General features: G+C 52.7%; 1 protein-coding gene across 1 annotated transcript in view; it reads left to right on the top strand.

Annotated features, from left to right (window-relative positions):
• NEK11 (NIMA-related kinase 11) overlaps positions 1-12,978 on the top strand; it is a 189,685-nt gene that overhangs the window by 142,102 nt on the left and 34,605 nt on the right. The window contains exon 14 of the mRNA XM_006883396.1: positions 10,308-10,404. Coding sequence (XP_006883458.1) covers positions 10,308-10,404 — 97 coding nt within the window. The remainder of the gene's footprint in view (positions 1-10,307; positions 10,405-12,978) is intronic.

Here is a 12,978-nt window from a genome sequence, read left to right as displayed (position 1 = left end):
CTGATTAATCTTCTTTGTCAGTGTGTCCTTTGCCATTCCCTATCACTCCTCCCTGAGAGAGACTTCACCCTGAGTCATAAGGAAAAGGGGACCGAGCTTCTTAACCACCCCCACTTCCCCAGGACCACTGTTCTAATCGTGCTGTTTGTGTGGTGCCCTTCAACATCCAGTGGCACAGAGAACTTTGTTTTCTGTTGCTGTAAATTTGTCCTCAGCATTTACTTTTCTAAATGAATGTTAAGATCATTTTATTTGTTTCCAAGAGATGTCTGCTTCCCCCTTTGCTGAGTTCTAACAGTATAACGTCATGGAGTTCTCCTCCAGGGACCATGGGTCTACATAGCAAACACTGATGTCAAAACAAATTTAAAGGTCAACGCAGAAATGGTCTTCATACGTTTTGTTTTGATCCCGATCATATGTGGAAGCTCAGTGCACAAACAGATTTTTTCAGGTCTACCTAACGAATTCCCCAGAAGCTCATTAGCTGAAAGGACTTGAGTCCTGTCCTCTGGGGGCCGTGGGGTCCGGAGTGACGTGGCTGCGGGATGGTGGCTCAGGGCCTCATGGGGTCACAGTCCGCCGTCAGCTGGGGCTGTGGTATCTGAGGACTGACAGACACTATCAAACTGGCAGCGGGCCTCAGTTTCCCTCCCTGTGAGGCTCTTGCGTGCCCTCCAGCCAGGAAGCTGGTTCCTCCCAAAGCAGAGGATGCTAGAAACCAAGGTAGAAGCTGAAGAACCTTTTATGACCTCCTCTCAGGTGTCACAGAGGATCCTGTTTGTAGTGTTCTGGTCACACGGGCTCAGAGCTGATCCAGTGTACAAATGCCGGGAGTCACTGGGGGCCTGTGGAGGCGGCTGCTGGGTACGGAATTCTGTGTGCATTGTGGCAGCGGTGCAGGAGGGAAGGATCTTGTCAGTGTGTCAGTGTAGCCACCACAGATGCTGCCGTGGGGCCATTCCCACCCAGCAGCCCTGCTCCCGCCTTCTGAGGCTGTAAATCCTCAGTCCCGCTGCCTTGGAGACGCTCACGCGGAACCCAGGAAAGCTCAGCATTGGGCTAGCTGAGTTTACGGCTGAGGTTAACGTAGTTATAACTCACCACAGCTACTGAATACAACCTCAAATAGCTAGAGATGCGGAGACAGAATGTCCCGGACGGGTTTTCTGGGAGGAAGAGCAAAAACTACGGTGTTGTCTAGTTCCCCCTGGCGCCTGGTGACCCGCGTTTCAGAGCAGGGCTCCGCTGGAAGCCGTTCGCTCGGCGGATCCTGTGCAGAGGCCGCTCACCAGGCTGGCTTTCTCTTGTGGAGGTACTCAGGGGTTTGAACCTCCAACTTTTAGGTGACTGTCGGGATTGTCAGGTGCCATCGAGTGGAGTATGAGTCACAGCAGCCCAGTGAACAACACCCGAGCCCTGCCCTGCCCCATGCACATCGGCTCCCAGAGGCTCGAGCTTTGTTACAGTCACCAGGGCAGACCACCTGGTGGAGGGCCTTCCTCTCTCTGGCTGACCCCCACCTTTCCCAGCAGGGTGGCTTTCCCAAGCACTGGCCCCTCCTGCCCTCATGCCCACAGTGTATGAGACCGAGGGTCACCGCCTTTGTCCCTCAGACACCCTGGTTGCACTTCCCACGATAGACTTCTCTTCTCGGTTAGTACTGATGCCAGTTGTGTGAACCGCACAGGGAAAACCAGGGCCTTGTCTGGCCAGGTTCTTCACAGGAGCGAGCTCACTATGCAGGGATTTGTGCTGTTCTCCAAACTGAGTTTTCTGTTCTGTTGCTGACAGAAGAGCTTCAGACAGCAGTTGTCAAGACCTGTGTTCTGCAGAGACAGGGCCTTGCCTGTGTTCCCCCCTGAGGGCGGGGCAAGGTGGGCCAGGTGGTGGTTCCCCCCTGAGGGCAGATCCAGGTGGGCCAGGTGGTGGTTCTCCCCTGAGGGCAGGGCTCAGACCAGGTGAGCCAGGTGGGCCAGGTGGTGGTTCCCCCCTGAGGGCAGAGCCAGGTGGGCTAGGTGGTGGTTCCCCCCTGAGGGCCAGGCTCAGGCCAAGTGTTGGTTCCCCCTGAGGGCAGAACTCAGGCCAGGTGGTGGTTACCCCCTGAGGGCAGGGGCATCTCAGGCCGGCTGGTGGTGCACCAGGTGAGGTGCTGCCCGCAGAAGCACAGGCCTGGTCCTGGGTCTGCCCAGCCTGGTGCTCAGTTGAGACTCTAGAGTTCTGCTCCTTTCCCCTCAGCAGAGACGTAGGGCGTTCAGACCCCTGGCATCAGCCTCAGCCCAGAACTGCCCAGCTGCTCTCCTGGGCCTCTGAGAACAAGCCGTACAGATGGCCAGAGACACCGGCTGAACCCAGCTATTTAACATTAAAGTGTGTCTATTCTGAGGGGAGGAAAGAATATTGAGCTGTTCATTCTGCCATTAATTAAACACGTGGCCAGGTGCTTCCTGCGGTCCCTTCTGGACGAGGTCATGAATCCCTGTCCCCAGCCGAGGGGAATAGCCCACTATTTGCTAAGGCGGTTAATTTAAAAGGAATATTAGGTTACTTCTGCCAAAAGATGGAGAGGTGAGTGGGACTCATTAACTGCAGATCACTTAATTAGCAAATGTTAATGGAGCATTTCCTGGCAAAGAAACACTGTAGGCTACAGGAGGCCCGGCGAACACTCTCAGGATGGTTCCAGCTACATGGGTGTTACCGGCTGTAAACCAAGTGACCGAAACCCAGGCAGGAGATAATAAATGTCGGGCAATGGGCCCAATTGCAGGGACTAAATGGTGCTTCTCAGATTGGTGGGAGAGAGAGTGCTGGTGGGGTTCTGGGCAGGCCCGGGGTGGGCAGCCCAGTGAGCCAGTGGTCACTGCACTGCTGTCACAGAAGGGCAGGCTGCCCCTTGTCCAACACTTACAAAGTGGACTGCTGGCCAGATGTAGGCAGTGGAACCAAGCCTTTAGTAAAGGTGTCACCCGCTCAACTCTGAGTACATGTGGCGCCTTGTTGAAGCGAGCATTATTTATAACCCAGGAATAGATTTCCTCCCAACATTTAGCTAATACTCATCTCAGCTTTCTTGAGTCCTGCAGTCAGGAGGGACCAGTCCTTGGGAAAGGACGTTGTGCTGGGAAAGGTGGAGGGCCATTGAGGGAGGGGGAGACCCTCACTGAGGTGGGTTGACGTGTGAGCAGCGGTGGGCCCCCGCACTTTAGAGAGGACAGTGGGTTGTTCAAAGGTGTCACCTTGAGGGCACCCAACAACAACCAAGGAATGAAGAGATTACAGATTCAGTGGGTCTGTCCTTAAAAAACAATCACAGGTGTGTTTCAAGATTAACAGAGACTTTGGGACAGAGCTGTCAGTGTTGTAGGTGTGGCTATTTGATGTCAAGTTGCTGCCCCTCGCGCACAGCCAGTGTGGAACGTTGTGATCAAAATAAATGCTCAGCCCAGAGACAGACCTTCAGGACTAAAGAAGTTCTTATCATTTACTAAAATGATGAAATTATTTATTCATTGGCATGCAAGGGATAATAAAGTACTATAAACTTTTCCTCATTTATCAACCATCTCATTCTAATTTATAACAATAATGGAAAAAAATCTGCCCAGCTGTTAATTGCATTAACGGCCTGCACCTGGCAGTAATGAGGTGGCTTGCTTCCATCTCTTTGCTGTTGTGAACAAGCCGTGATACACATGGGTGTACTTACATCTGCCTGGGTGGTGGTTATGGGTTCTTTAGGGTAAATTCCCAGTAGTGAAACTGCAGGGTCAAATGGCATTTCTATTTGCAACTTTTGGAGAAAGCTCCAGACGCCTTCCGTGGTGGTTGCACCATTTTACACTCCCACGAGCCATGAATAAGAGTTCTAGTCTCTCCACAGTCCTGCCAGCATGTTGTGTACTGCCCTGTTGAACACTGCTGTTTTTGCTGCAATCTTTGTTTTCTTGATGTTGAGACGCAATCCCTGTTAGAGACTGCAGTCCTTGACCTGCAGCAAGAGCTTCAAGTCTTCTTCATCGAACAATGTTGTTGTCAATTTCTACTCATGTAAACTAGAAATACAAAAAAAAATTTTAACGATGGCTGTCCTCGAATACGTCACCATTTCTATGGACTTGGATGACTTAATGTGATTATTTTTCGGCTAAAAGAAGAGTGTGGAGTGTTGATATACCTATCTTAGTATTAGCATCAGTCTTAAAGCCTGTCGAGCTGGCTTGGAGGAAACTAGGTTTCGCCCTTACAGCGTAGATTCTCCAAGCTGGCTGGTCAAACCTTCAGACTCCCACCAACATTGACTACTCTCTCCACGGAGTAAACACAGCCGAAAATGTTAGGAAGGTGTGGCTTCCATGAAGCTCTTCCTCATCTGTGTCCACATTTAGTTCTTGCCAGTCCAAACCAAGAAACAGCCTCTTATTCAGTGATCACTAAAAAGAGGAAGTCCCTCAACAAGGCTGATGCAGTGACTGTCACCATGGGCTTGCACACGTCAGAGACAAGAGGATGGTGCAGGCCGGACCTGCTGTTCACAGGGCTGCTGTGAGTCAGCTCAGTCCTCCTTCCAGCAGCAGCAGAGGAGCTCTGGTGGCGTAGGCTGTCCTGTGTTGCACTGTCAACGTAAAGGTTGGTGGTTCGGGTCCCCAGGCTCCTTCCAGGAAGATTTCTAGGCTCTGAAACCTGGGGGAGGGTTTCTGTGATCCGCACCCACGTGGACCAAATGGCAGGAGGTTTGGTGTTAGCTTTGCTGCTCTTAGAGGCATCTCCCGTCGTGTTCAAACAGACGTGGACTTTTGCCTTTTATTTTGCTTTTTAAAAATTGATTTTAATGAAAGTTTACAGAGACTTTGGATTTCCATTCATTCATTGTTGCACTTTGCTCCCTGCCCACCCCTCCCCTTCAGTCTTCTCTTTGAAAAGTAAAATTCTTTCATTTTTATTCAATCCCTTCCCCCAAGTCTACCCCACTGTGCAACCTTCATTCTGGACTCCTGTCATGACAATAATACCTAATCACATACTCCTTATAAACAATTCTCTCCCTCATCTGTTTCCATGCAGTATACATAATTTATCCCATCTTTCTCAGTCTCCCTCCAACCCCAGTGTCAGTCCCGTTCTACAACAGTGGCATTATGCTGTATCTGTCCTTTTGTGATGGAGATATTTCACTCAGCATAAAGACATGGGTATTTTTAAGTCTCTGAACGTCTGTTGTTTTCAACTGCAGATATGCTTCATTTGAATATTAGTGTGAAATAAGTATGTAGTGAAACTAGAAAGCTGGTTTATCCTCATCTTCTGGTGTTTATCCTTGTGTCTGGGAATAGCAAGTCTGCTTTCTTGTGCTGACCCACTTTCCCCAAGTGTTTTATGTTGATGGGGTGGTGGGGGTGCAGCTCAGTTGTGGAGAAGCTCCTGTGCTCAGCACCGTGGTGAGCACCATGGGGTGGAGGGAGACAGCAGGCGTTTACTCGGGGCCTTTGCTTACCAACAGCCAAGCAGCATTGCATGTGTTACTGCATTTAACTTTCCTGACAGCCCGTGGACAAAACAACACACGAGTCTGACGAGGAGGACGTGCACCCAGGCTGCTCCTTAGCGGCAAGGGGGCCGAGGTTTATCTCACCCACGCTGAGCACGTTGTCAGGAGGGCTTCTTATCGGTGGTGATTCCCCTTCAAGGAGGAGAATCGGTCCTCATTGACCGGCCACGCACCGCAGCTGTGCTCTGGCCCCCTGCCTGGGCTTTGTTTGGGGTTTTGTTGTTTGAGGGGTTTTTAACAAAACTTTACCAAGACACAGCTGTGTTTCTTTGTCCATCTTTGTCCACAGTAGCTTTCATGTGACAGGAACAGAGCTACTTGTGACTAGAGAGCTCACGACCTGCCACATCCAAAACGCGGCTGCTTAGCCTCCCCTGGAGGACGCTTGCCGCCCCGGCAAGGGTCTCCCACCACAGGCCGTTCAGGGAGAGGGATGGGGAATCGTGACGGAGAGGTCAGGTCTGTGGCAAATGGGCATTGGCCATGTAAATGCTGTTCCCTGAGTGCTCCCTGAGTGTTCCCTGAGTGCTCCCCGAGCGTTCCCTGCGTGCTCCCCGAGTTCTCTCTGAGTGCTCCCTGAGTATTTCCCGAGTGCTCCCTGAGTGCTCCCCGGGAGACTGAGAGGAAGGGGAGGGAAGGCAGGTGGTGCTGAGTGAGAAGCTGGGGACGGACCAGCGCACCAGGGCCTCGTGTCCCTGGTGCTGAAGGGACGTGAGTGCAGCCTCCACGTAGCTTTGCTGCCCATGCAGCCGGATGGTTAGAAGGGAGGGCAGGTGCAGACACTGTGTTATGATCAAGGCCATTTCTCCACGAGCCGAAGCGGGCAGGGGGAGGCTTGGGGAGCAGTGGGACAGTCCCCTCTCTGCTGATGAATGTCAGAACCCGCCGTTGTCTCTCGTCAGGGACAGAGCTGTGTGGTGGGGCAGGACCCACAGACGGAGGAGGGTTCCTGGCACCAGCGCCCTGAGCGAAACGCCACTTAGCGTCTCCTGTCATCACCGAGTGTCGCTGTCAGAACATCCCTGTGGGGTGGTGTCCAGTGTTAGAGTCCTCAGCTCCCCGCGATGCTCAGGTGAAGGGCCAGGCCCTGGGATGACAGCTCCTGAAGTTACCTGATGCGGCTGTACCGAGCTCGCAGCAGGTGCTGTGGCCTCACCTCTAACCTCAGCTTCTCATACCCTCGCTTGCTAATCGCAGCAGTATCCACGGAGCCGGGGCTAGTCCACCGCTCAAGAAATACCCTCAGACTCATTGCTCTTGTGTCGGAACCGACTCACGCCTGTCCCCCCAGCAGCTTTGCAGAGGCTGTAGCTCACACAGGACACAGTCCATCTTCCTCCTGAGAAGCACCTGGTGGATTCGAACCACATGCCCTTGGGATGGTAGCACATCTCCTTACGCACTAGGCCACCAGAGCTCCCTGGCCTCTAGAATGTGTGCTGTCCAGTCAGAACCCATGAATAGCTGAGCCTCCAGCGGGCCCCCAGAACCCGCAGTCCTCTATAATGGCCCTGTCCTGGCTGCCCAGTCCTGCAGTCCCTCCTGCCCCCAGCATGTAGTGCTCTGGGACCTGCTGCAGGCCTAGGGGGAACCTGGCCATTGTCCCGCTTCACCCTGACAGCCCCCGGCTGGAGCTTCGGTCCCTGTTCCTCTGAAGGCCGTTCAGGGCCTGTGTCACCTCCCGTCTCATCCTTCACCCTGCTCTACCCTCAGCCTTCCCCGCAGCCCTGGGTCAGACGCTGGTCCCCAACTTCTCCCCATGCACCTGGTTTACAAGGTGCTACCCCTTGTGAGAAAGCCCTGCCTGGGTCGACTGAGTCCACAGAAAAGACGTAAAACTGTGGGGACCAGCCCGTGAGGACGGGGACGGGCTGGCGAGCTCACTGTTTCCACCACAGCATCTTCAGGACTTAGCCCGGGGCTTCCGAAGTTCTTCCCTATGTGAGGCTGAATTCAGTAGGGCGTCGGAGTTCCCGAATCCAGCTAGAAGCACAGGAGGGACCCACAGTAATGTCAGCCCTGTAAATTGAATCTGCAAATGAAAATAATGATGATAATAGCTACTGCCAGTTGCTTTTAGTGGCCTGGTGGTAAGGGGGCTACCCTGCCACCCTAAAGGCACGTGGTTTGGATCCACCAGATGCTTCACAGGAGAAGCGTGGGTCGGCTCCACCCTGCAACTTGCCCATGCTTCCACAGACCCACTGGAGGGTCAGCTATAGGTCAGTTCCAGTGGACAACAACACGCTGCTATAGGGAGATCTGGAGGCCCAGTCACAAGGAATCATGCTGCCACCCCAAAGGCAGGTGGTTCAAATCCAGCAGCTGCTCTGTGGAAGAAAGATGGCTGGTGTCCTGTGCACCTTGCAGCCTCTGAAAACCTGCTGGAGGGTCCGCTGTGAGTCGGTTCTGACTTGACAGCACAACAACGACAATAAAAGCTGCTTATCATTAAGCCCGTTCTGACCATGTGTGTCCCAGGGGACTGTCGCATGGGCCTCCCTGCAGCTGCTGTCTGGGCGTGAACAGCAAGCCTTGTTCGCATCCCGCCTTCAGCCTCCTGTGTGTCACTAGTGTCCCGCCCAGGGCTCCCGCAGCAGCAGCTGTCACCCGGTGTGATTGCAAAGTGAGCTTTAGGAGAGCGTGGGGACTCTTACACTGATGTGGTGTGCACATCTGCAGGGGTACAGGACATGAGCAGAGGTCCCTAGTCCCCTCAAGCTACAGCGACACATCCAGGGAGGTAAGAGGAACACACAGTGAGAACCCAGCCCTGTGGATGACTCTGAGGTCTCACGGACGGTCTTGTCTTGACTCAGTGACGTGGGGTAATGGGGTAGTTGTGTCAGAGGGGACGAGGTTGGCTCAGGATACAGCAGGGTTCGAGCTGTTGCACATAGATTGTTATGAGTCACAAGCAACTCGACGACACATTACAACAGCAACATTGTTTTGGGGGGCCATCAAGTCAACTGTGACTCCCAATAGCCCTGTGGACAGTAGATCTGAACCCTGTCCTTCCTGTGCCATCTCCATACGCTTGACCCCTTGTGACCTTGTCAGTCCCTCGGAGGGCTTCCTCTCTCTCTCTGACCCTCCGCCTTCCCCAGCATGATGTCCTTTCCACGGACAGGCCCCTCCTGACCACACGCCCACAGTGTGTGTGAGATGAAGTGTCACCGTCCTTACCTCTGAGGCGCAGCCTGGCTGCCTCCGGGGCAATTATGTTCTTTCTTTTGGCCGTCTGTGGGATGTTCACTGCTCTTCTCCAACTCCACAGCTCAAAAGCGTCAATTCCCTGCCACTCTGATTCCTTGTCCAACATTCAGATGCACAGGAAGCAATTGAAAATAGCATGATTTGCATCAGGCACCCTTTAGTCTTTGTTGTTGTTGTTTGATGCCGTCGAGTCGTAGACGACTCATAGCGACCCTATGAACAAACAGCCTGAGCACTGTTTGTACATAGAGTTTCCGGAGGCAAGCCATTTCAGAAGTGGATGTCGCTCCTGCTTCCAGGCTTGATTTAGTCAGGAAGCTCCAGCCAACACTGTCCACCATGGGTGCCCATTACCACGATTGGTACATCACTGTCACAGGCTTCAGCATCACAGCAACCATGAGTTAGCTCTGTACAGCAACGCACAGACCAGTGCTGCACCACCTAGGAGAATGTTTAACAGGAAGACAATTTGAACCTGGTTGAGGGCCCCAGATGACAATCACCCACCTTCGGTTTGGTAGCACAGCTTCCTTCCACTAGGCCAACGTAGCTCTCTCTTTGTCATCGTCATTGTTATTGTTGTTTGATGCTTTCGAGTCGTAGACGACTCATAGCGACCCTATGAACGAATGGTCTTTAAACTGACAATTTTTTGCTCTTCAGCACCTTGGACAGCTCCCTGGTAGCAGATTTTTCCCAATGCAACGCGTGTTTTGATTTTTTGACTGCTGTCAAGGATGTTAAGCTAAGTAAAATAAAATCGTTGGCAACGTCAGTCTTTTCTCCAGCTGTCATGATGTTGTTAACGGCCCAGCGGTGTGGAATTTCATTTTCCTGAAGTTGAGGTATGATCCAGGTTGAAGCCTGTGCTCTGATCTGCAGTAAATGCCCCTCTTCACGTTCTGCCAGGGGCGTTTCTCCTGAGCTGCAGTGTGACCCGCAGAGTCTACCATGTGCACTGGTAGAACTGTGACCCCTCAGCCCCCGTACGTCCCCGCAGCCCTTGTGACAGCCCCCGACCTGAGTCCAGTGCTGGCCGCCGGCTCCGTTTGCTGGAGTTGCAGGCAGCAGCTGACCTCTGCTGGGCATCCTGCTTCCAGATGCAGAAAGCAGCTTGTGTCCAGCTGAGGGACTAAGGTGAAGAGAAACTCAGCTCCTTAGAGAAGTTCCTGCGTCATCTGAATGTGGCCTCACACCTGCTGGGAGGGACCAGCTGGCGTTCACGAGGAACATCACTCATTTATAGACAGGTTTTCTAGTATTTAAAAACTTCATGATTTAGAAAATAGTTTTCTGTGTGAACAGTGCTTCCTGAAAGACATCTGGGTCCGGAATTCTTGGTGCATCTTAAAACTGTAAATCATCTTGTCATTTGGACCAAATCTCCTTCATGTGTGTGGAAGAATTTAATTCCTTTCCAATTAGCGGAGCATCACCTTATTGCAAAGGGGGATTAGTTTCTGTCCTCTGACTGCCTTGAACTTGTCTGTGGCTGCAGGGCCCTGACAAGATCACTAAGGGTGTGCATTTCTTGCAGACTCGAGGACCATCACTGGCGTGGCTGCAGACGTGCCCCGGCAACTGACAGTGTTCAACAGTGCGATGGCCGAGACCAGGGTGAAACGCATGCGTGAGTAAGTAGCACGTGGCTGGGTTGATGAGACCCCTGGACCCCTGCTTGTGACCTGGTCACGTGATGATGCTGCACTTGGCCTCCAGGTGGCAGCATGCTTCCTCCGTCCCTCCCTGTCCAGGGGTGGCCAGGACGGCCAAGGCTCAGCTCGGAGGTCTGAATCGGAATGGATGGTGCGGTTCCCAGAGTCCGTGGCAAGGACAGGGGACCCACTTGCCCACCTTCCGACTCTGGCCTCTCCCACATGCTCAAGCTAGAGTGACAAGTCCAGGGAGGTAAAAGGAACATACAGCGTGAACCCCTGCACCTCCGGCTGGAGGGTCAGCAAGTTCTCTGTGCCAAAGGCCAGCAGTGACACGTGAGTCACGTCCAGTTCACAGAGACCCTGTGGATGGACCAGGATTGCTGTGGAGGGTCCACCAGGCCATGGCGTTGGAAGCAGACCAAGACACCGCTCCCTGGGCTGGAACCGCCAAACTTTCGGCTAGTGGTTGAAGGCTTAATCATCTGTGGCACCTGTGGACACCCTGCAAAAGGCAGAATAAGAGAGAGTTTAGGGGATTTTTGCCATTCCGCTCCAAGTCAGCAGAGTCTGCTCCTAGGTCGTGCTGCTGCAGGCACTGAAATTTGAATTTCACATACTTTCCAGGCATTGCTTTGCCTCACCTGTAGAAGTCATTCCTGACCCAAAGAATTTACAAAAGCAGGTGATGGGCTGTGGCTCTGGTCTGGTGCCCTCCCATGGCTGGTTCCTTTCAGAAACTGCCCTCTAAAACCAACCTCCTGTATGGATAAGGTCCAAGAGTCTGTGGTCTTGGCAGGAAGTCTTTTTCTTTGCGTGTATATTCTTCTGGCAAGACGCTGTGTGTCCTTAACCTGGCCAGGGGTTGAAAGCGAAAGATTAGAGTCTGTTAGAATGACTTCTAACACCTGAGCTGGTGCTGGGTGGAGGTGGACAGAGCAGATTGTTTGCATTTTGTAAACGTTCTGCCTCACGACATCACAAGGCCCTTCCCACTTCTCCCCTGCTGCTCTCCCACTGGCCCTCCTGCCCCTGCCGACCCCTGAGCTTTGTTTCGGGGCAAATGCTGCGCTTTAATCTTGCCCGTTTGTACTGTGCGTCTATGTTTGTTATCATCAGTGCCTGCTTCTGCCAACCAGAGTGATCTGATAGTAACTGTTACCATGGCAACAGTAGAGCCCCAGAAACAGAAGTGAGAGCTTTAGACTAACCTGACCCTTTTCCCCCCACTTCCCTGGTAGGAGGACATGGAGGCGGTGAGCTCCCTGCCCCCCAATACACAGCCATGGAAAGTAGGTCACTTACTTCTCCCTCAAAACGTAATAACTCCGTATTGCTGGGTTCTCCTAGAACATGATGATATGTTTTGAATAATTGAAAGGAAGCTGGCGTCGCTGATGTAACTGGCCAGGATGCTCTGTGGGGGTTTCGTGCTGGCCTCCTAGCTTGTCCCCCTCACTGCTTGTCTGAGTCTGGCCGAGGCGTTTCTGGCTGGCCTTCCTCATGTGCACCGATGCGGTGTGGACCGCTCCCTCCAGGCCTGGTGACCCCTTAGCAGAGCACCCACCACCCCTGAACGCCACGTGGGGAAACCCCACCGTCCAGAAGGACAGGGGCTGCAAGGGGCCTCTGCAGGGTTTCCATCTCCGGCCTGTGATGTGCAAACGGTGACTTAGAGCCATTTCAGAAGAGGGAGAGGGTTGTGTCTGCTGCTGCAGGGGGATGTGCCGTGCACTTGGCATGTGGGTGGCGACCTTCACACACAGATGGACAGTGACTGACACTTGTCTCCAGGGGTGGAGAGGTCATCACACACACACACACACACACCCCAACCGATGGCTTTCTGGTTCTCAGTAGTGACCACCCAGTGATGACTGAATTGAAGTTCTTGTAGGATTTTGTTGCTTGTACGGTGGACAGTTCTCCTCTTGAAGCGCTTGCTGCAGAAGGTCAAGGACAGCAGCCTTCAATATGGATTGAAGCTCAACATCAAGAAAACAAAGATTCTTACCACTGGGCCGATTGGCAGCATCATGATAGATGATTAAGAGATTGAGATTGTTCACAGCTTTAGTTTGCTTGCCTCCACAGTCAACACTCTTGGCACCAGCTGCCAGGAAATTAAAAGACATATTGCGATGGGAAAGTCTGCTGTTAGAGACCTTTCCAAAGTACTGAAAAGCAATTATGTCACTCTGTAGACGAAGGTGCGCCTGATACAGGCCATGGTCTTTGCAACCACTTGTTATGCGTCAGAGAGCTGGACAATGACTAAGGAAGAGAGAAGGAGAATTGATGTTGCGGTGCTGGAAAAGAGTGTTGAGTGTACCATGGACTGCTCAGAAAACGAACAGGTTCATCCTAGAGAAGGTGAAACCGAGCGGCTCCTTGGAGGCAAGGATTCTGGAGCTCGCCTGACATACTTTGGACATGTTGTGAGGAGAGACAGGTCTTTAGAGAGGGACATCATGCTTGGGAGGGTGGAGGGACAGCGCAGGAGGGGAAGACCCTCTATGAGATGGATTGATTCAGTGACTGGGGTAATCGGGA

This window comes from Elephantulus edwardii, unplaced genomic scaffold (genome assembly GCF_000299155.1).
Source record: "Elephantulus edwardii isolate Elephantulus edwardi_28Jun2011 unplaced genomic scaffold, EleEdw1.0 scaffold00027, whole genome shotgun sequence".
NCBI lineage: Eukaryota > Metazoa > Chordata > Mammalia > Macroscelidea > Macroscelididae > Elephantulus > Elephantulus edwardii.
The sequence above is the reverse complement of the archived record's forward strand: the minus strand, read 5'-3'. Positions and strand labels throughout refer to the sequence as shown.